General features: G+C 35.8%; 3 protein-coding genes across 5 annotated transcripts; 1 reads left to right on the top strand and 2 right to left on the bottom strand.

The window, feature by feature from the left end:
• The first annotated feature begins 322 nt into the window (after positions 1–322).
• LOC140796051 (probable CoA ligase CCL12) lies at positions 323–8357 on the top strand. 2 transcript variants are annotated; one of them, XM_073148894.1, is made up of 14 exons: positions 323–822; positions 3712–3841; positions 3927–4186; positions 4357–4558; positions 4868–4908; positions 5281–5409; positions 6117–6190; positions 6280–6500; positions 6590–6684; positions 6764–6980; positions 7061–7186; positions 7336–7434; positions 7530–7739; positions 7895–8357. In XM_073148894.1, exons 1-14 carry the CDS (start codon positions 533–535, stop codon positions 8006–8008), a joined length of 2208 nt encoding a protein of 735 aa, XP_073004995.1. In that variant the 5' UTR covers positions 323–532; the 3' UTR covers positions 8009–8357. The 2 variants fall into 2 exon arrangements, with proteins under 2 accessions (XP_073004995.1, XP_073004994.1); XM_073148893.1 differs by having other exon boundaries at positions 390–822; positions 3927–4181; positions 4319–4558.
• A 189-nt stretch (positions 8358–8546) lies between these two features.
• LOC140796052 (uncharacterized) lies at positions 8547–14315 on the bottom strand. The gene is made up of 8 exons (XM_073148895.1): positions 13785–14315; positions 13523–13686; positions 12482–12687; positions 11253–11507; positions 11049–11135; positions 10070–10242; positions 9168–9296; positions 8547–8999 (listed from the first exon to the last, which is right to left on the bottom strand). Exons 1-7 carry the CDS (start codon positions 14180–14182, stop codon positions 9188–9190), a joined length of 1392 nt encoding a protein of 463 aa, XP_073004996.1. The 5' UTR covers positions 14183–14315; the 3' UTR covers positions 8547–8999; positions 9168–9187.
• Positions 14316–14720: 405 nt separating this feature from the next.
• LOC140796050 (serine/threonine-protein phosphatase PP2A-2 catalytic subunit-like) lies at positions 14721–20860 on the bottom strand. 2 transcript variants are annotated; one of them, XM_073148892.1, is made up of 12 exons: positions 20456–20825; positions 19941–19997; positions 18782–18865; positions 18498–18569; positions 17570–17641; positions 17336–17376; positions 16998–17064; positions 16101–16292; positions 15934–16023; positions 15740–15847; positions 15181–15259; positions 14721–15102 (listed from the first exon to the last, which is right to left on the bottom strand). In XM_073148892.1, the coding sequence occupies exons 1-11, from the start codon at positions 20549–20551 to the stop codon at positions 15194–15196; spliced, it is 945 nt and encodes a 314-aa protein (XP_073004993.1). In that variant the 5' UTR covers positions 20552–20825; the 3' UTR covers positions 14721–15102; positions 15181–15193. The 2 variants fall into 2 exon arrangements, with proteins under 2 accessions (XP_073004993.1, XP_073004992.1); XM_073148891.1 differs by having other exon boundaries at positions 14721–15259; positions 20456–20860.
• Positions 20861–21355: the final 495 nt, after the last annotated feature.

Raw genomic sequence — 21355 nt, 5'->3', positions numbered from 1 at the left:
CCTCTTCCTTCGGCAAGCCACCGTCCCCACTGCCTCCATCGACACCTTATCCTCCTCCTCTAACTAAGCTTGGGCTCAACTTAGGCTCGGCTCAGGCTTGACTCGTTTATACCCCTTCGTCCAGATCGATCTTGATCTGGTTTGTGACATTGTTTACAATAATGTTTATAACCCCAAAAAATCTCTGCGAAATTTCATATCAAAGAAAATTGCTAATGGAGACAATAATTATATACATGTATAAATTATCCTACGCGGTAATTACGTGGATTAGAAGTCATCTAATATTATAAATAATTTTTTACTCATATGCTTAGTAGCTAGATTGTTTGGTGTGCAGACTTAAAATAGTAGAAAATCCTACTTTCTCGGCCCCAACTGCCAGTCTCTGTGTCTCACTCACGGTCGTTGCTTCTTCCTACCTACCACAACCTCTAACCCTCAACGATCTCCGACCTCTCACAACTCACAAGCTACAGAGGTAGGTGTGTGTGTGTGTGTGCGAGAGAGAGAGAGAGAGAGAGAGAAGACGATGGCGGGGAAGGCGAAGGGAAGCGTGTGGGAGATCTCGGTGGACGACGTGGCTGCGGCGGGGTTGCCGGCCGACGAAGCAGCAGCCTTCCACACGGCGCTCCATCGGGTGGCCGCGGCCGCGGATAGCTCCAGCGAGAGGGCGGAGGCGGCGGTTTGGGAAGCGGTGGCGGCGGCGCGGGTGCTGAGGCCGGAGCATCCCCACGCCCTCCACCAGCTCGTCTACTACTCCGTCTACGCTCGATGGGATCTCGCCTCGCGAGGCCCACCGCCCTACTGGTTCCCCTCCCCGTACGATTTGCTTTGATCTGATTTAATTTTAATTAGATACGATCCCTCCAATGGGCCCAATCCCTCTTCCTCTGTGCCCTTTCTCGAGTAGTTTACTAGTTTACTCTTCTTTTTCCAATTCAAACCTTACGTTTAAGATTAAAAACAAAGAGAGTTTTGCTATAGAAACCCAAAATAGCTTTCAGATTTCACTTTCTTCCCATTTTTACGTTTCATCGCAAATTCTTCTTATTTCAAGATTTTCCCTTGTCTTACCTTTTTGTAATTTTCTGATAACTCTAATTTTTATTTAATGGAATATAGTGAAATGATATGACATATTATTAATTTATACACAAAATATAGATTATTTTAGAGGGAACTCTTTTTTATTAGATGAGACTGTGTGTGAGGAAATAGTTATGACCATTTTAAAAATTTTTCATCCTCGTTCTCGTCCTCTCCATCGTCATTTTGAAAACTTTTTTGGCTCAATTCTACGAGGCGTTTATAAGTCAGCCCTATAAATACAAATGTTAGGTTTTAGGGTTTTGGTGGGGGCATTTTGCAAGAGAGAAAGAGAGATTTTGCAAGAGGAGAGGGGTCTATAAGAGAACACTTCTTTATTATATTTGAGAGAAATTGGAAAAGAGAAATCCTATCTATTTGCATTAGATTAGTGGATTAAAGATTTGCACCACCCAAGGACGTAGGCATATTATCGAACCACATAAATCTTTGCATCTCCTTCTCTCTCTATTCTTTGTGGTTTGCATGTTTGGAGTTTTTATCTGTGATGAACTTGGTCATTTCTTTACGTCTAGAATCTTAATTGTGGATTTCTCATTTAGTATTGATATTATCTTTGCTACTGTTTGATTTATTCTTATCTTTTGCTATCTTATTGGATTTGTTTGTGGGTGTTTGAAATCACTTATGTTCCCTTCCACCCATTGGACATCTATCACAAATCCACAATAAAGTCAAAATCTTTTCAATGTAAAATCCATTTGGCATTATTTTACATGCGTTGAAAACTTATTTAATTCTAAAACTTTATCTCTAATGAGTGTCTTTAAATTCGATCATTTTGGTGACTTAAAATTAATTTGAATATTATAATTTATAAAAGACTCTTTTGCTCATTTCTTTTGCATAGAACTTCGATTGATGATATTTATATGTATTGGAAAACTTTGTTCAATCCTCTACAAATTATTCCTTGACAAGTATCTTTAAATTCAATCACTTTTAAGACTTAAATTCATTTAAACATTATAACTTAAAAAAACAAAAAGATCTACCTTATGTAAGGTTAAGTTGCCCTTCCTTTTATCAATTTATTTTTTTAATTATAATATTTAAATTAATTATAAGATATCGAAATGATTAACTTTGAAGATACTCATTAGAGATTAAGTTGTAGAGGATTAGATAAGAGCTTTCCAATGCATATAAAATATTATTAATTAGAGTTTATATGCAGAAGATATGAGCAAAATAGTGAATAAAATAATTTTGCTCATATCTTTTTCGAATGAACTTCGATCTATGTTATTTATAAACGTTGGAAAGTTTATTCACTTTTTTACCATTTTATTTTTAATGAGTATTTTAAAATTTAATCATTTCGATAAATTTAAAATTAATTTACACATGATAATGTTTAAATGAATTTTAAGTTTTAGGGATGATTAAATTTAAAGATACTCATTAGAAATGAAGTTGTAAAAAATTGAAGAATCTTTCCAATGCCTACAAAATATCAATGATCAGAGTTAATATGAAAAAAATATGACAAAAATAGTGAATGAAAATAATTTTATTATTCAAATTAGCAAGTTTAAAATTTAAAACTCTGAACAAGTCGAAATTAGAAATACTTATTAAAGATGAAGTTGTAGAGGACTGAATAAACTTTCTAATATGTATAAAATAACATTGATCAGAGTTCATATGAAAAATATATGAGTAAGATAATAAAGTAAAGTTATCGCAGTAAGGAGCTGAACAAAGACTTTACTGTAATTTTTATAGTGCCTTTTGTCAGAAAAAGAAAAAAAATGCACTGCATATGTTTAAAAAATTGATAAGGATGAAAACGAGGATGAGGATGAAGAACTTAAAAAATGGTCACACATATTATCTTATACACAGTCTCACTTTATAAGGAAGAGTTTCCTTAAAATACTCTGTGTGTTTGCATATGAATGAAGAATTTGTCTTATCATTTATCTATTTTTTATTAAATAAAAAATAGAGTTATTGGAAACTTTTAAAAGGTAAAACGATGACAAATTAGGCAAAAACAGTGAAATAGAGAGAATTTGGGAAGAAAGTGCAACTTGAAACATATCTTAGATTTTTAAAGCAAAAATCTCTAAAAAAATGTGTACTTTTTTGAGGTGAAATTAAATTACAATGGTATTTTAGTAATTTGGTTGATAATTGGTACATATAATGGTTAAGTTATCCTGAGCTTTGAAACGTTTCTTGGGAAGTTGAGGGCTACATGCTAGCCCTCCTTGCTTGAATAGTGGAGCTGAAAGGAAATATATCTTCCATGGAGGTTATATATCCGCAATTAGAAATTTGGACCTCTGTCATGTAATATATGTGTTCATGTTTTTGAACTATCATTAATTCATTGTTAAGATTACAGTTGCAGCCGTATACAAGCTACAACTTGATTTCTGGATTGGCTAGAGATTTTCTTTTTAAAACAAATCTAACTGGCTGTATCTAAATCTTCTATCCAAACTCAATAAATATATGTAAATAGATGGGCAAAAAAATTCCTAAATTTCCATAGGTGATTTCCTATCCTGAAATTGCTTTTGGCTCTAGATATAGTGTATTATTAAATAAAATCATATGTTAGTAGCAAGACAACTAATGGAATGATTGCAGGACACTTTCTAAACAAACGAATCTCGGGAGGTTGATGGAAATTTATGGACCGAAGCTTTTAGGATCATTGTATCAGGACCCAATTACAAGCTTTAGTCTATTCCAGAGGTTCTCGGCGCAGCATCCAGAGGTGACTTTCTATACACAAATGGCCTCAAATTATTATTCTTTTTCTATTTACTGCCTGTTGTGATGATTTTTGGCAACTTCCCCAGATGTATTGGCCAATTGTTGTGAAAGAGATCTCTGTCCAGTTTCAGCAAGCTGCAAAATCTATTCTTGATACTTCAGACAAACAAAAGGATGGTGGAACATGGTTCGAGGGTGCAATGTTAAATATTGCTGAATGCTGTCTGTTACCAGTGCAGTTTCAAAATAAAACAGATGACAGTGTAGCTATTGTATGGAGGGATGAGGGTTTTGATAATTCGCCAATAAATTATATGTCGCTAAGGGAGTTACGTAATCAGGTGATGTATGTATTATTCCATTTTTTATCTCCATCACTATTTGGTACCAAATCAGAAATAGCATTATTATTAGTTCAGGACATAAAGCATGATATTTCACATGCGTTGTCTGTTGTCCTATTTTATGTTCCTTGTAGTGGATTATAGAGGATCATTCACTGTGTATGATTTCCAGGCTAGTTGCGAATGCACTTGATACAATGTTTACAAAGGGAGATGCAATTGCCATAGATATGCCAATGACATGCACTGCAGTTATCGTATACTTGGCAATCATCCTTGCTGGATATGTTGTTGTATCGATAGCTGACAGCTTTGCAGCAAAAGAAATTGGTTCTCGCATGAAGGTTTCTAAAGCGAAAGGGATATTTACTCAGGTGAAGTTTCAACTATTATTTTTTAAACAAAGATTTCACAAAATTCTTGTTCACTATAAACATCTTTGTGTTACTTCCAAAAGAAGTCAAAAGAATCTTTTGTATAATGTAACAAGTATAATGTTATTCGCAAGCATATCTGCTATATTCATCTTAGCTTTTATAACATAATTATTAGAATCCAAGATCCATATTAGATTTTATAATCATTTTAGCTTTTGTAACATAATTATTGGTAATTGTGTAATAATAGTTATAGTATTCTTATTATTCATAATTCCTTATATAATATAAGTTTTAACATTTCAGGATTACATTATCAGAGGAGGGAGAAAGTTTCTTCTTTACAGGTAATGTTACTTCACTTTATTGAGCTAATCTATGCATATCTACTATCATTGCATACTATTATCAATTTCAAACTTAATGCAGGAAGTAAAGAATATATCATCTTACATTATTTCACTCTTTCTAGAGAAGAAAAAGAAATAAACAAATCTAAGTGGGAATTGACAAATCAAATTAAGCTGTTAAACATAAGGTTTTAGAAGTCATTACTATTGAAATAAATATTCACAACAGGGTTTTTTTTTCCTGTGAAGACCTAGTAAAATTTTATTGAAATAAGATATTTTCTTCTTGTTCCACTTTGCTTTGTCTGATGAATGACATTATTTATCTTACTGAACATGGCAAGTCAGTCTAACAGTTTCTTTATTCAGTCGTGTGGTAGCAGGAACTTCATGTAAAGCCATTGTGATTCCTGCTCTGGGAAAGGATGTGAGAGTTCAACTAAGAAATGATGATTTGTCCTGGAAAGATTTTCTCTCGCGCACTGCTGGCCTTAAAAGGTAGCCTCAACTTCTGTTGCACTTTGTCACTTCAAGTTTCTGTAACATTGAACTGGCCTATCAAATGCTTTCTTTAGTGTCGGATTTTTCTAACCTGCTATTGTGAGCACAATATGTTTTCCATCCTTTACTCGGTCCATCATTTTGTCAAAATATCAAGATATTTCTTTCCTGGGATGTACTAATTGCTTGTTAATTTAAGTTGGGATCATTGTGCTATTCTAACAACAATTATTAGGGAAACTGATATATTGATTTAATCTTGGATATCCTGGAAAAAAGATCTCACAGAGACAGACTGGCATTCACCAAAATTAGCATGACCAATATGACATTCTAAAGCATTATTTAAAGTTGATCTTCTTCATTATTTTTCTTTGTAATCTTCATTTGATTTATTATTTTGGCATGAATTCCAATAGGGTATAGATTCTTATTTGTCATCTTACAAGATCCTTCTAGTCAATTTGGCTGAATATTTCTTCCAATCAATGTGTTACAATGACCCTCACTTCTGCCAACTCGGAACCCACCGTGAACCTATACTTCTCTGTGCACCCAGAAGGAAATTTAAAGAGAACACAACAATGATTTTTGATAGGTTAATCTTATGCATCATATTTTGTCTCTGATTATTTTATTATATCTCCATGACATCTTACAATGCTTATAATTGTTTCATTGTACTAAAATCTTTTCATTAGCAGGCCATACAGTTATGCTTCAGTTTATCAACCTGCAGAGTATGTGACTAACATATTATTTTCTTCTGGAACAACCGGTGCTTTTTCTTATCCTTGCATTTTCTTTTATCTGCACTACTTTGTCTATTTTCGTCCATTTATTTTTTATTTATTTGCTCTTTCACAGGAGATCCAAAAGCTATTCCATGGACACAACTTTCTCCAATAAGATCTGCAGCCGATTCATGGGCACATACTGATACTCAACCAGGAGATATCTTTTGCTGGCCAACCAATTTGGGCTGGGTTATGGGGCCCATTTTGGTGTACAGTTGTCTTCTAAATGGTGCTGCTTTAGCACTATATCATGGATCTCCCCTCGGACGTGGCTTTGGAAAATTTATCCAGGTGATGGCAGTAAAAGATTTCCAATTACTTCAATGATTTATTGTCCTTTAGCTTGACAAGCAAGGATGATTCCCTGGAACTTCGATTAGGATGCTGGTGTGACAATGTTGGGAACAGTACCAAGCCTAGTGAAAACTTGGAAAAGCAGCAATTGCATGGAAGGACTCGACTGGACCAGGATCAGGTGGCTTCTGAAATGTATCCTAATTACGATGCTTCATCTCAATCTGATAGAAGGAAATTTTGCTGAACTATCCTTTCAGGTTATTTGCTTCAACAGGAGAGGCTTCTGATGTTGATGATGATCTATGGCTTTCTTCACGAGCCTTCTACAAACCCATCATTGAATGCTGTGGCGGCACAGAACTTGCATCCTCCTACATACAAGGAAGCTTGGTGCAGCCACAAGCTTTCGGAGCATTTAGCACTCCAACCATGTCAACTGACTTAGTCATATTTGATGAACGTGGAACTCCTTTTGTAAGTAGTTGCTTCTTAGTTTCACTTAGTTGAACAAATATTGCATCAAACAAATGAAAGCTTGTGTCTTCCATTATAAGCCCAATGATCAACCTTGTATTGGAGAGGTGGGTCTGTTTCCTGTACTCCTGGGGGCAACTAATCAACTACTCAACGCTGATCACAAAAAGGTCTACTTTGACGGGATGCCAACTTACAGAGGAATCGTAAGGAATTTCCATTCTTCTACTTGTTCACTACTTGAAACAATGTGCAGCTATATTGATGATCTAATATTTATTCTGTGGCTACAAAATTGTCACTGAAGATAGTCTAGACTGAGAGGTTCTCATTATTCTGTCTGTCTTGCCACCAGAAACTCAGAAGGCATGGGGATATAATCCAAAGAACTGTTGGTGGTTATTACATAGTACATGGTAGGGCAGATGATACCATGAATCTGGGGGGCATCAAGGTGATAACATCACCTTTACCTTTTATTTCTCCATGTTTTCCAACGGAATCAGAACTCTGAAAATGGTAAGTTGATCTAATTTTCTGTCCTAGCAGACAAGTTCGGTGGAGATTGAACGCATATGCAATAATGCCGATGAGAATGTGCTAGAGACAGCTGCTGTTAGCATTAAATCTAGTATTGGAGGACCTGAGCAGCTGGTTGTCTTGGCAGCACTGAAGAACAGATCAGTGGAGTTCAACACTAATATGCTGAGAATAAAATTCCAAAAGGCCATCCAGAGCAACCTCAATCCTCTCTTCAGGGTATCTCCTCTACTTGGAATACTAGATTCAGAACCTATAGCTCAGCACTGTTGCCGCCTTCTGATCAACTTTATTATTGGAATAAATCTAGATTTCTTGCTGGTTTCTGCTTGAGACGATTACTAGTTTGATTCCTAATCTTGTTTACTTAATAGGTGAGCTTTGTCAAAGTAGTTCCTGAGTTCCCTAGGACTGCGTCAAACAAATTGATGAGAAGAGTTCTTAGAGAACAGCTAAAGAAGGAGCTCTCAACGAGCAGCAAATTGTGATAGCATTATTATCTTCTGATGAGTAGCTCAATGGCATATAATTACTTCACAGACACCGGAATAAACTGGGGACCATCCTATATTTTGGGGAATAAAGGTGCTTCAAATAAAATCTACTCTGCCGAAGTGCTCATTGGTTCGTGCATGCTTGTATTTAGAGAGTTATCTGATCGTACAAGAGATGCAGTGTGAGAACGAAAGACTTAATTATTGAATAGCTTTAATAAATTTTATTTTATTTTTGTTGAGAGAGGGTAAGCTATATGGGATATATGTATATTATACTTTGGTGTGATGTTCTTAAAGATGCTAAATTAACATATAATATTAAGTAACCATATTTTAGTGATGCATCTCTTTACGTAGAGTCTCAATGCATAAATCTAAGCATATTAATATGCTGCATTTTGACATTCATTCAATTAAAGTGAATGTCTAAACACAATTTTCTCATCTTTAATGAGAAGGGAAGGAAGCTCTACTTTTTTGAAAGGAAGCAATAGCACTTCTTTTTTTTTTACTATAATTTGATGACAAATTTAAAAGCTATTTGCTAATGGTGTTTATTTAAAATTGTAGCTATGTTCACATATGCAGTATCTACAAAAGTACAAAACAAATACTTCCAACCAAACCAAACAGCCCTTTATGTTTAACTAGAATGCAATGCATTCCTATCAGTACATCCTCAAATAACAACCAGCAACTCGAACTTCACCACTAAAATTCATTATTTCAGCAAGCTTACGTGAAAAAGGCTTAACAACCACTTGGAAGAAGTGGAGCTGTAGGTTGCGGTATGCATATATATCTGATATCTGATGCTGAGCAAAGTAATCATTCTTAACGGCAATAGTTGGACGAGTAACAGTATACCACCAGCCAAAATGTAGCATAAATTAGAGCAATGGTCAGAGGGGAAAATAAAAGAGCAGCAGTTGCTGATATAAGCAGATCAATTGGCTCGTGAGAAAGACCAATGAACTTGTACCTAAAAGAGAAATGAAAACAAAAGAGAAGAAAGGAATAAGTTAAATTAGTTCGAAGAAAAGGAAAGTGAAGAATTACAAGAAATTCTTAGGTGGATTTTGTGATTGTGACAGTAGTTGGCCTTCGCTTCTGCAGAAAAAGAAAAACAGAAGGAATCTATATTCTATACCTCATGTTTCTTCACCTTTCTTATACGAATGGCGCCAACCACCTCATCTCTGAACCATTTCCATTGGACAAATAGTATATCTTTTTCCACCTCTCCTCTGAGAATGTCTCACGCCGTATAAGCCTTTGCCTGCCAAGCAAAGAAATATCACGATTCATGAGGTCAGTCTATATAAGTAAATGGGGATTGGATAATCCATTCAGACATAGAAAAGTTGAACCCAGAGAGAGTAAACCAAATACAACTTCAAAAGAAATAGAGATGAATTGAAGTTCTTTATCTCTTCTGTGTTTCAAGAGATCACTGAAAAGAAAAATCCTTTCCATTATCCAGTGGATCAATTATTCACAAACTTTTGGAGGAACCAAGAAGGCTACGGTGGGAGTCTAAGGAGAAGTTTCTTTGGACATTACATGATCATATCAGCATCAAGAGCTGAATTGATTTTTGAGGAAATGAGAAGGCTATGGTGGCACTGAGTACATCAACCATGATTTGTCAAGAATAAGTCAAAAAATGTTTTATACTGTAAGAGAGCCACCAACATAGGAATGAAAGGAGGATCTAAAATTTATAACAGAAAAGCAAGTGCTTCCAAGAGAAACTTATTTAATAAAATAATAATGAACTAATAGAAGTCAACCTAAGTAAATAGTTTTTGTTCATTAAATCTTGATATTATAAATGGAAATGAAGCATAGGTAAAAGTTGTTGTTCCATTAAATCTTGATGCTATAAATGGAAATGAAGCATAGGCAATTCCTTTATCAACCAGTGCTGAATCATTCCGCAGGTGTCATGTCAGCCATCAATTATTGCTGACAAAGATAGTTGACAAATATGCTAAGATAAACAGATAAAAAGTACTTTTCTGCTACAATTATTTCTGCAGCTTTTAATACCTTAGATAATAGTGGCAAACAGTGGCAGCTTCATCCAATGTGTACCGAGGCAACATGATACGAGCACCTAGAGGAACATCTGGAAGTTCCTGACGTAGTTTGCCAACAGCTGTTGAATGAGAAAAGGCTCCTATCATCATGTCATTATGCATCATTGACCGATAAATATTCACCTGTCAGAAGGAAATATATAGAAAGGAATGGTTACATAACAAAGATAACAGTGGATGGGCTACATTGGGTTCTGTAATGATCGAGCCGATTCAAATAAAAAATGTGAGCACACAAGACTCCTATCTATGGCAAAGAACTACAAGCAAATGTCTGGACTAAAGTTTCTAGTGCCTCAAACAAATTTCTGGCGGACAACAAACACTAGCAAAGTTATGGATTTCATAGACTCTCAGTTCCTAGGTTCAAATTTATAGTCCTACTATTGCCATTTCATCTTAACCTTTTATTTTACTATCAAAGTTATTGAGCCTTCCACTAGCCATGATCAACTATGACTTGTGCTACACCTTCCGATCTGTGTATGTTGGATAGTTCCATTTAGCTTAGATAAACTCCATACTTAGTGCCATCAATATGGATACACAAGAGATCAAGACTCCAACCGTGTGATTTACGACTTTATTTTTTATAACTTTCATGCATGTCACTCACCCCAATAAGAAAGATATTTGCTATTCAATCTATACAAACATACAAGTAGAAGAAGGTGGCACAGGAAATAAAGATGACAACAGAAAATAATCAGATCAAATCACCAGGACCATGAAATAGAGGGAGAAACCCAAACAGCTTCTATGACAATTGAGGTCAAACTAAATAGGAAAATTCCATATATGAGATGTAAATATTTTGCTACTTTTCCAAAAACAGACCTATAAAACTTTTGGGATAAGAGTAGACATATAAGATAGTGATGCTTAAAGACCCAACATGTGATATTGCTAGAAACATAGATAATACTGACCATTGAAAGTTCTTTTGCATGAATTGGCCGGCAGGAACGAACAGTAACAGGTTCCTGATACTCGCTGAATGTAAACCAATTGTTATACTGGAATAAAGAAACAGAAAGAATGCACAATACATGTCATTTGCATAAAATCATGGAGATATGTATCAAAATGAGTAATTAATGGAAAATCATCTCACTCTGGATCTCCTATTATACCTGATCAATTGCAAAAAGTACAGGTACATCTTTTACCAGTGATAATTCCTTCCGTAGACGAACCACTACTCCAGCTGCAGCATGTGTGTAAGAAATCCCAGTTTGAATGAGATCATAAAGTGTAGACCCTTCTGGCATTGCCATGGAATCAACTCCTTTCATCATTCCAACACCAGAACCTTCTCCCAAAGGAATGGGATCAAAAATTTGACAAGGTAACTCTTGTAAACGTGACTCATTGAACTTCAGAAAATCCTGAAGTGACGACAAAGTTGTGATAGTAAGCAAAAGACTGAAGATATCTAATGGTCAGATGAAGCTAAGGATGAAATTTCCACTGTATGCAAATAACAATCATTAAGAACTTCCAATAGGATATAAGGAGAATAGAAGTCTCACTCTGAATACTTCATTGTCACCGAAACATAAAAGAGAACTTTTCTGGAGAGCTGATACATAATGAATTTTGACCTCCTCAAGATAATTTGATATAATTAATTTTGTGCACTTCAAGGTTACAACAGATGCACGAATATGTCGGTATTTTGTCAGTAAATATGTAGAGGATAGATTTGGTCATATTTCTATTCACAAGAAAAATTCTGATACCACTTAAATTAATAAGATGATATATATATATATATATATATATATTAATGGCTTCATGGGCTCCAAGTCATTCATTACAAGTTAGGATCAGCTCCGAGCTGGACATGAACATAATTGCTTCGGTTAAAATTCAGATCCTACCATTCATTTAGCAAACCATGATCAAATATGAGCTTAAGAGAACCAAAATGGGTTTGGGTAAGCGTCATTCAAAAGATTAGATACATATCTGATCCTTGACCTCAAAATCATAGTTTAAAGGCGAGAACAACCAGTGTCCTCAATTTGTATAAGTATGCACCATATGTAGTGAGGCAAAGATCAACTTGGGCACATCATGAATACCTAATTGGTACATCCAATAAGCAATAAAAGATGGTAAGGTAGAAAAAGTCAAAGATAAATCAAAGCATGCCCTAATAACGAGATATATCAGAACCATAAAAAGCTTCTTGGAAAATTCATTAAAAAAACATCAACAGGTGAGTTTCAGAAAAAAGTACCTCACAATTAGGAACACATAAATCCATTTTAAGCAGATGAAACAAAAATTTGATATCATCTTTATAAGGTCAAAATTAAAAAAATGATGTGATTCATTCAAATTAGAAGAATGATACCTGTAGGACTTTCGTAGCTTGAACAGGAGTATCCCAAAGATCATTGTAGGGGTTTCTGTAGAAGAATCCACCATGAGTCCAATCTTTACCTTTTGGGACATAAAAGACCAGCCAGCCTTCAGTACGAGCCCAATGGACAAGCATAGCAAGCACAATGCTTTTTCCGCAGCTAACAGGACCATCCAAAACTATTTGTTTCTTTGACTCTGGAACAGAAGAGACGCATTGCAATCTTAAATAGCTGTTAAAACATGTTCATGCAAATCTAATGTACATGTTAAAAAATCTACTATTATATTCACAAGGGAAGTGATAGAGCACATAAGATAAAGGCATACAGCACATGCGGAATGTATGGATCAAGTAGAGGATTCAAGTCCTAGCTATAAATAATATAAAGATGCCTATCAGCCATTAACAAGAGACATATATAATATATAGTTGACCAATTATAAGGGTAACAATAGAATGATAACAAGTGTCACTCTTCTCCATACTTGTCTATATTTGAGAAATGTATCAAAGACTCCAGAATAATGAGCAGTGGTGAATGTTAAATAGGACAAATCTAATAGCCACAGTCACCAAACATTTTCTGACCAGAAAAAGTGGCATTAAAATAGTGGGTAGGTTAAAAAATCCTTTACAACAGACCATATGGAAGTGATGACAAATAATCCCTCAGCTAAAGTCTACAATTCTGAACTAGAAATATCTTTTATCCTAATTAATCTACCTTTAGACTGATACAATTATTCTCTTAATCACTCTGTGATTCAAAATAACCTACAAGAATAGTACACCCAGGAGATTGTCACCAATACAAGCAAATGTTAACTCTAGATTGTCTATTTCCAGATTTACAGATTTTAGGTCATGAGAACTTTAAGTTTCTTTCATAATACCCAAACAAATTGTTGCAAAATCCATCATTCAGTTAGCAAAAAATAATTCTAACTTTATTTAAAAAATAATGAAAAAATGAACTCTGGAATTAAATAGCGCATAGTACTATAGCAGGAGCAAGAAGTCTGAACTCACCTTTAAGTTTATTTGAGACTGGTGGATCAGCAATCCTCCGGAAATTATCGCGGAGATCAAGAAAGCTCTTCCTCACCATCACGGCACACCTCCGCGTCTCTTCAAACTCTTTCGTCATCCCCACAGGCAATCCCTCCGGCAACATTTCCTTCCACTCATCCAAACTAATTCAAGAAAGATAAACAAATTGCGCCGTGAAATAACACTAGAAGTTCCAAACTTCATCACAGAAATGGTAAATCTTCATCTCCAAATGCCCCACCTGAAGTCAACGTAAGTGCAAGCGTCCTTGTGAGTGAAGGAGGAGAAGGTCTTGGTGATGGCAAAGAGCGGTCTCCCTTCGGGGCCCAAGTCGAGGGCAGGATCATAGGTCACGGGGAGGGGATCCGTAGGGAGCTCGAACTCGACGTTGAGGTCATCGCCGACGGATGACGTGGCGTCTGCGCCGGCGGAGGACTCATCGGCGGCGATGCCGCGAGGGTCCTTGGCACGGACCTTGCCCTTGTTGGTGGTGGCCTTGTTCTTAGCCTTGGCGTAGGACCGAGTAGCTCCGGCACCGGCGCCGGGGAGGAGATCGGAGAGAGGCGAGAAGGGGTTACGAGTAGCTCCGCCTGCGCCGGCAGCGGTGGCGGCGGAACGTAGGACGGATCGGAGTAGCATTCGGATCGGGGTGTGGGAGAAGGGCTTGCTAGTTTGGTTTTGGGTCTGGAGAGGAGTGGGGGTTTTGGGTTTTGGACCGTTGATTGTGGTAATGTTATTCGCCTTCGCACGGGCCCAAAAGCGGGACAGTCTATTAGCGCGGGGCCATAATAATTAAGTAAACTAGGTGGTAATGTGCAAAAGTTCAAATGGGCTAGGAAAGAAACAACTACTGAATACCCTTGATTCCTCAAAATGAAATAAAATTTTGGGTGAATCACAGGGGTTAATCTATTACATTTTTCCGTCGAAACTAAACAATGCTTATATCCCACAGAAAACTCATATCGATAAACAAATTTATCCTCCTATCAACTCAAATACATACGGCTGTTAACATCAGTGAGCATGGAAATGGATAGTATTCTCGCTGCAGCTTCAGTGGTAAAACAATCATTTTACTCTCACCAGTGTGAGAGTTGTCAAGCTCATGGATGAGGCTTGAAGGCTCAAAAGCATTTCAATAACATTACAGAACGCTCTGAAGCAGATGGAGAACTAACAAAGAAAGGAAACCTTTACACATGATGATTAAGCAGTGTCAAAATATCCCTAGTGATTACAATCAGTCGCACTGGTTGAAAGAAAATAGAACAATCCAGAAAAATAGCCTACAATCTGAAACTAAGAACAGCAACGCAAATCCTTAGATGCCTCTGTAGAGGTTCAGGAAAAGGGTAAAAAGAAAAGAAAATGAAGGGTAAAAAAAGGGGAAAATAAGCCAAATTCCTCATAAATGATTCATATTGCTGCTGATGCTGAATTTATCAGCCCTGGTGCTTCTGACCATAATGGAAACCAATCAGATGTCTGTAACTACAAAACAAGATAATGCCTCCCACCAAATTATACATTTATGGAAGTACCATCCACAGCAGCACCTGTTAAAAATGTGATCTTGAGGAAATATATGCAATCACAACCTCATTTAGCATAAACCCTATAAATCAGCACTGCACCTCCGTAGAAGTTTCACAGGAAATAATCAGGTGTTCTGCGAGTTACATCTGGTTCTCCTCTTCTTGGGGCTGGCTCAAACTGCATGTTTGAGAAGGTCGAACATCATTAGACTATCTTAGGAAACCATGCAGCCAAACAGAAGTAGATGTGTACAAGTGAATGAAAAGTTAGTAGTTCAAAGCAGCAACAGGAAAATAATTTTCTTTAAATCAACATAAAGGCCATTAACATTAGTCATGCATTGTCACTTGTCTAACAATTAGCAAGCCAAAGCTCTTGTTTTGAAAATCATAAGGTGTAATGTCATACTGTTTTCAAAGAGTGATGCCACAGTTCCTATATTAGCAGGAACAAGTTTCACCTTCTTCATATGTTGGAAGAGGAAATCAAAGAATCCTACCCTCCACAAGTTTAAATAAACTAGAAATTACTAACATATAATTTCTTCAATATGCTTCTATTTTAATAGATTGAATGGTTCAGGATCATATGGATCATTGTAATGTATATGAAATTACAGTGGGAGAGGTTTGCGAACAAAAGAGGCTGAAAATTTACCTGGATAAAAGTGTGCCCATTGCAATCATCAACCTCCAAGATAGACGCCATATTTCCACATCGATAGCAATAATTAGGTGCACTAAATATGGTGACCACCTTTTGTTCCTGTTTCATGAAATTGAAATTTAACAAAAATTAAAAGGCCAAAACAGCTGTTGCAGATTCAAAGATTGAAAAGTGTGAACAAATACATGTCCCCAGTTGTATCCCTCCATGACTAATTGATGAGCTCTAGCTATCAGCTTAAGGTTATTGGTGTGGTTGAATTGCTCTGATATGTCCTGAAATCATCACGTGTGCAAGTCAAAACATAAATAAATTAAATTAAAAAAAGAAAATGAAAATGAAAATGTCTTACTTGTCCAAAAGTATATCCTGCACCACGAGGAGAAATACCCCAGCCGCATCGATCGTCAGGGTCAGACCACAAAAGATCACACATAGGCCCTTCATGAGGAACTTCTTGGATGCGATCAAAGTTGCGTATGTTATCAAGGGTCTCAATTGATGGTGATAGCCCACCATGCAAACAAAATATTTCTGATTCAACCTGAAGTTTCAACAAGACAGATTTCAAATAATTTAACTTCACAATTGATATCAGGCTGATATAGTAACAATAACAAAGTTTGGCGTTATTGGATGTGACTAATGATTTCAAACACAAAAGACAATGACAGTCAGATTCTTACACATTATTCTCATATTTTCAAGAGAATAACATAAAAAATAATTAGGCTTTAAGAGACTTGAATCACAACTAAAGTACTACGTGATGTACAGTGACATGCATTAAACAAAACGAGAACTACAAGTTCAAAATAAACGACAAAGGGTTTAACTTTCAAAATTTAAGTACTATGTGGTCTATTTTCAATAGGTTTGACTTTCAAGAAAACCAGAACACATATTTAAAAGGAAAAAACTTTGGTCAAATAACAAGATATATTGAGACCATCTGTCATTCACAACAAGATGCCAGAAAGAATTTCATGAACCAAACTATATTAATTATGACAAGAAATATGAAGTCATAGCATCATAGACCAAATCTACTCATTATAGAAGTTCCACATGTATCTGGGCCATTGATAAAAGCCAGCGGATAAGATGATGACCAACACCTTGAAATAGTTTCTCAACCAAATATATTGCATATTTAAATTGTAGGAAAAATATTATATACGTAGCAAAGCTAATGAAGAAACTGTTAGAAAGTAAAACTAAATTTAAAAAAAAAAGCTCCAGTACACACCAATGCCGTCAAAGGGAAATAATCAAAAAGATCTGTAAAGATCTTCCAAACGTTTGCATTGCCATACCTACCAAAGCACAATGAAAGAATTATTAGTAACTTTGTTGCAAAAAGAAGTAGGTCACTTGCAATTATGTATAAAGAGTAAGTACAATAAGAGTTCATGTATGAGGCGCTCATAACATGTTCGATGGGAATGCAGTTATAGAAATATTGCATTTCTTTTTATAGATCAACAGAGTATAGTTAAATATTTCAACTTCACTGATCATAAAACCAACAATCAGAGAATAATCAATGAGATGAGAAGAAATATTACAATATGCAAAGTAACTCACTTCCTTAAGCACTCGTCATAAAATCCATAAACTTGAGTAATCTGCAATTCAGTATAAAAATTATTGAGTGCAAAGCCATTCATCTATGTCATAACAAACTGAAAAATGAATAAAACAGGAACCAGATTATAAACAAGCTCTTCGGTAGCTTACTAGCCCTTATTCTCCTTATGGGAATATATTTGCAAATAAAACCGTCAACTTAAAATTACAGGGGTAAAAGATAATGTTGACCTGCCGGCTTTCATGGTTTCCTCTAAGAATCGTAATTCGCTGAGCATATCGAACCTTCAAGGCTACCAGAAGCTGTTCATTTGCATAGATAAAATCAGTATGACATATACTAATTACACAAAGACGTACTAAACATTAGATGCCACAATCTGCTTGATTCTAAGGAACCCAAATAAAGTATTCTCATAAGTTATTATATTTCAACATGTTTGGATATTAATTTAATGTTTTTATCTATACAAGAGAAGACCAAATCAGCCAAGCGAAATAATAGGGAAGCAATGGAAGTAGTGTGCCAGAATTTCTAAGAAGCCCAAGTTATTCCCAGATTAGATGAAGCTACAAGTACAGGGCCTTCAAATGAACCAACATAATCTCAGCGGACCTTCACCAGACCAATAATTCAAGAAAGTGTAAATTGACAAGCAACAAAGATGAGCAAATTATTCAAGTTATCAAGTACGATCTTAATATGAGTGCATGACAGAAACATAGCTTAAAAGAGAATATCAAGATAGAGATGAAGATACATAAAGACAGAGCTAAGTATTGCAAGACAAATGTGATTCTTTTTCTTAACAGGTATTTTAAAACATGTACATTATATCGACATCCAGTTTTCATTTTAGTGCCCACTGATGAATTTGGTTTAATCTCTCAATCATGCTGCATGGCAGTTGGCATTGAATGGTACATTCAGCACAAAAGTATTAACATGTATGGGCATGGTACATGGGGTATCCATTTCGAGCACCCCCCCTAGCCAGAAGACAAAAAGGTAAGAAATAGAAATAGGTGGAAGCATATTGATTGGTAAGAAATAGTAATTGAAGTGCAAGAACTAAGAACTTGAACCTAAGAAAACTGTGGTCTAATTTGTTACTTAAATTGAAAGAATAATGTACACTTTAGCAATCTTTTCTCTTACCGTGACAGTTTCAACTGAATAGTACCCACGATCAACATAATCTCCCATAAATAGATAGTTTGTATCTGGGCACTAGCAATAAGAAAAGGATATTGTCAAAATATTGCTAAAAAACAGATTGTCTTACACAATAAAAGGAAAGTTATATTAGAATTGTTGCTAAAAAACAGATTGTCTTACAGAATAAAAGGAAAGTTATATTAGAATTGTAATTGTAAGTATTTCACTGTATTTTTTCAGTTAATGCAATTGAAGCATAAAAATATAAGACATAAAATAGGTACCTTCCCTCCAATTCGAAATAGTTCAGCTAGATCATGAAATTGGCCATGAATATCACCACAGATTGTCACAGGGCTTTTTACTGGCTGCAGTAAAGGACAACTGCATAGTTACACATTTATTCATAGTACCTTGTTATGATCATGGAACAAAAATAAGATTCTCTCAACTGCAATTTCAGCTCCAAGTACACCATTAAAGCTCAAAAAGAAATTTAAAAATTGGAATAATTTTCCTGTCAAGTGAAGACTAGATATCACAATCCATGACAGTAGAGTTTCAATGATGGAACTAAGACTTTTTAGAAAGAACATTCTAGACAAGCTCATCTTAATTCTAATCATAGTAGCAGCACTTGCTTTCTATCACTGACTTCTACACATCTATTCACGCTTTAATGGAGAACATGCAAGACCCCAATATACTGTGGCAAACATGATTTAAGTAATGAAAACTAAAACTCAAATAAATGTTTATTAAATGTTTATTCTCGACCACGTCACTTATTAAATGTTTATTCTCGATATACTGGATCATAGAGAACAAAAAGAAAAAAAACAAGATAAAAGTTGAGAAGTATTCGACTTCTTGGTTTTAACTGACTTAAATCAACATAGTAATGACAAGTAGAACTGAACTGTGTGATTTGACTTACGATACACAATACAATTAAATATGATCACTTAAAAATAACCAACATTAAGCGCAACAACTGACCAAATTAAGTGGTTCGATATTCACTAGTTGATGAGACACTAATGATTTGTTGGTACAAAAAAGAATCCCTCAAAACATGTTGGCAAGCAGAAACACCACAATATATTGGGAACTTAGAATATGAAATTAATTGACATTTTGGTTTCAATATCCTCTTTACTTTTTCAATAAAACCACATTCCTGGATGATATACATCTCTCTGGTGTCCAAGGTGACAAAGGCCTTGCATTATAGCTTTAATCCCCACTTACTTCTAAATTCTAGAATGTTCTCTTCTGTGTGACTCAGCTAGCATTACACGTATCTTAGTGTGCTATGTTCAAAAGCATTATCTCCTTATAAAGACGAATAGAAGAATGTAGTGCACATGAGGATAGCAAATAAAATCCCACTCTTTGCAATTGTTATGCAAAATCAAACAACCCAAAATATAAAGGCCTTACCTGGACATTGCTTTCTTGCATCAATATCTCTTTTGCCTTCTCACATAATACCCTAACCTGAAAAAGAGGTCAATCTTTTGAAACCTAAAGAGGCAAGTCTAAAAAGTTATTAAAAAAATTGACCAGCGTTAAACTTTCCCATTCTAACAGGAACGGGATCCTTCCTAGTTTCAGTAATAGCGTTGAACTTGAGAACGAGAGAGAAAGGGAAAAGAATCTTCTGATCCTCTCCAAATTCTATTCAACAAGAGATCAAGTACAGGAGGCACATCTCCAGCTAAAAGAATATCCATACAACAGATCCGCCTTATCCGACAATTAATCCATATGCAACAGCCCCAAACTCTACCGCACCTCCACCAATTTACCAATACAGAACACTAATATCACCAGATCCCGCAAATAAACCCGTTTACCCACATAAACCATTCTTCTTCCACCTACATACACCTCCATTCGATCCTCCAGCACAAAAAACTAGGGCATCGAAGCTGTACTGAAAGGAAACGGCTAACCTCTTGTTCAGAGAGGGGCTTGCACTGCATGAGCTGCGCGATCTGCTCATCGAGGTTGCCATGGGAGCTGGACGCCGCCGGATTCGTGGTGCTCATCTCTTCTCCTTCAGCCCGCGCGAAGCCCTAGGAATCCTAAACCTAGATTTCGATCCCCCTGCTGCTTCCTCGTTCTCTCTCTAGACGCCTCTCTCTGCTTCACAAGTTTGAGAATGGCGAATGGGGGTAGAGAGAGAGAGAGAGAGAGAGAGTAAATAAATTATAAACTCTCGGGTTTCTCCTCGGCGACCTCTTTGTATGAACTTTTGTGCTTTTGTTCCTTTCTCTCTCGTCCGTCTTCAAGCGATAATTTGTGCGACAGAGAGAAAAGAACAAGAAAAAAAAAAGAAACGAGAAGGCGAAAGCATCTTGCTGTGTTCCTCGTAACAGCGTTTTAGGTCGTTCGACACGTGTCACGTTTTGATGGGTGTCCCCTCGCTAACTAGCAATTCTGAGATAGATCAATCAACCTATGTCGGTATGTTTACCTGAGGCGCAGCGCAGTTACGAGACGACTCCTTAATTAAGAGCTTATGACAGAGATTATAAGCTTGACTTTGGATTGGGGTTGGTAGATTAGGGTTTGTACCGCTCTTTCCTAAGATCAACATCTGAAGTCGACTTAAAATTAAAATAATTATTATAAGAAAATTATTTAATAGTTTAACTTGAGTATAAAAGAAAAGATTAAAGTTCGATAGAAAACGAAATTTAATAAAGTGTTTTTAGTAAAAATAATTCTCTGTTTTGAAGTAAAATATATATATATATATATATATATATATTTTCAACCAAATATAAAAAGTATTTTTCTTATACCTTCTAGAAACCAAAAATCCTATTCCATTATAAATCGTTTTTATA

Source organism: Typha latifolia, chromosome 10 (assembly GCF_019914945.1).
Source record: "Typha latifolia isolate L0001 chromosome 10, TyphaL0001v2, whole genome shotgun sequence".
In the NCBI taxonomy this organism is placed as follows: Eukaryota; Viridiplantae; Streptophyta; class Magnoliopsida; order Poales; family Typhaceae; genus Typha; species Typha latifolia.
Note: the sequence above shows the minus strand (reverse complement) of the source record. Positions and strands in the feature narration are given on the sequence as shown.

What these genes read in the sequence shown, in the direction of transcription:
- LOC140796051 (XM_073148893.1), top strand. Translation starts at nt 533, where the DNA reads ATGGCGGGGAAGGCGAAGGGAAGCGTGTGGGAGATCTCGGTGGACGAC. An exon ending in AGAAAGTTTCTTCTTTACAG is followed by an intron (nt 4,909 to 5,280) that starts GTAATGTTACTT and finishes TTCTTTATTCAG; the next exon opens with TCGTGTGGTAGCAGGAACTT. An exon ending in GCTTTGGAAAATTTATCCAG is followed by an intron (nt 6,501 to 6,589) that starts GTGATGGCAGTA and finishes AACTTCGATTAG; the next exon opens with GATGCTGGTGTGACAATGTT.
- LOC140796052 (XM_073148895.1), bottom strand. Translation starts at nt 14,182, where the DNA reads ATGCTACTCCGATCCGTCCTACGTTCCGCCGCCACCGCTGCCGGCGCA. An exon ending in TGCACTTACGTTGACTTCAG is followed by an intron (nt 13,687 to 13,784) that starts GTGGGGCATTTG and finishes TTCTTGAATTAG; the next exon opens with TTTGGATGAGTGGAAGGAAA. An exon ending in GTTTGCCACTATTATCTAAG is followed by an intron (nt 9,297 to 10,069) that starts GTATTAAAAGCT and finishes TTTGCTTGGCAG; the next exon opens with GCAAAGGCTTATACGGCGTG.
- LOC140796050 (XM_073148891.1), bottom strand. Translation starts at nt 20,551, where the DNA reads ATGAGCACCACGAATCCGGCGGCGTCCAGCTCCCATGGCAACCTCGAT. An exon ending in TATGACGAGTGCTTAAGGAA is followed by an intron (nt 17,065 to 17,335) that starts GTGAGTTACTTT and finishes GTGCTTTGGTAG; the next exon opens with GTATGGCAATGCAAACGTTT. An exon ending in ATTTCCCTTTGACGGCATTG is followed by an intron (nt 16,293 to 16,997) that starts GTGTGTACTGGA and finishes TTGAAACTTCAG; the next exon opens with GTTGAATCAGAAATATTTTG.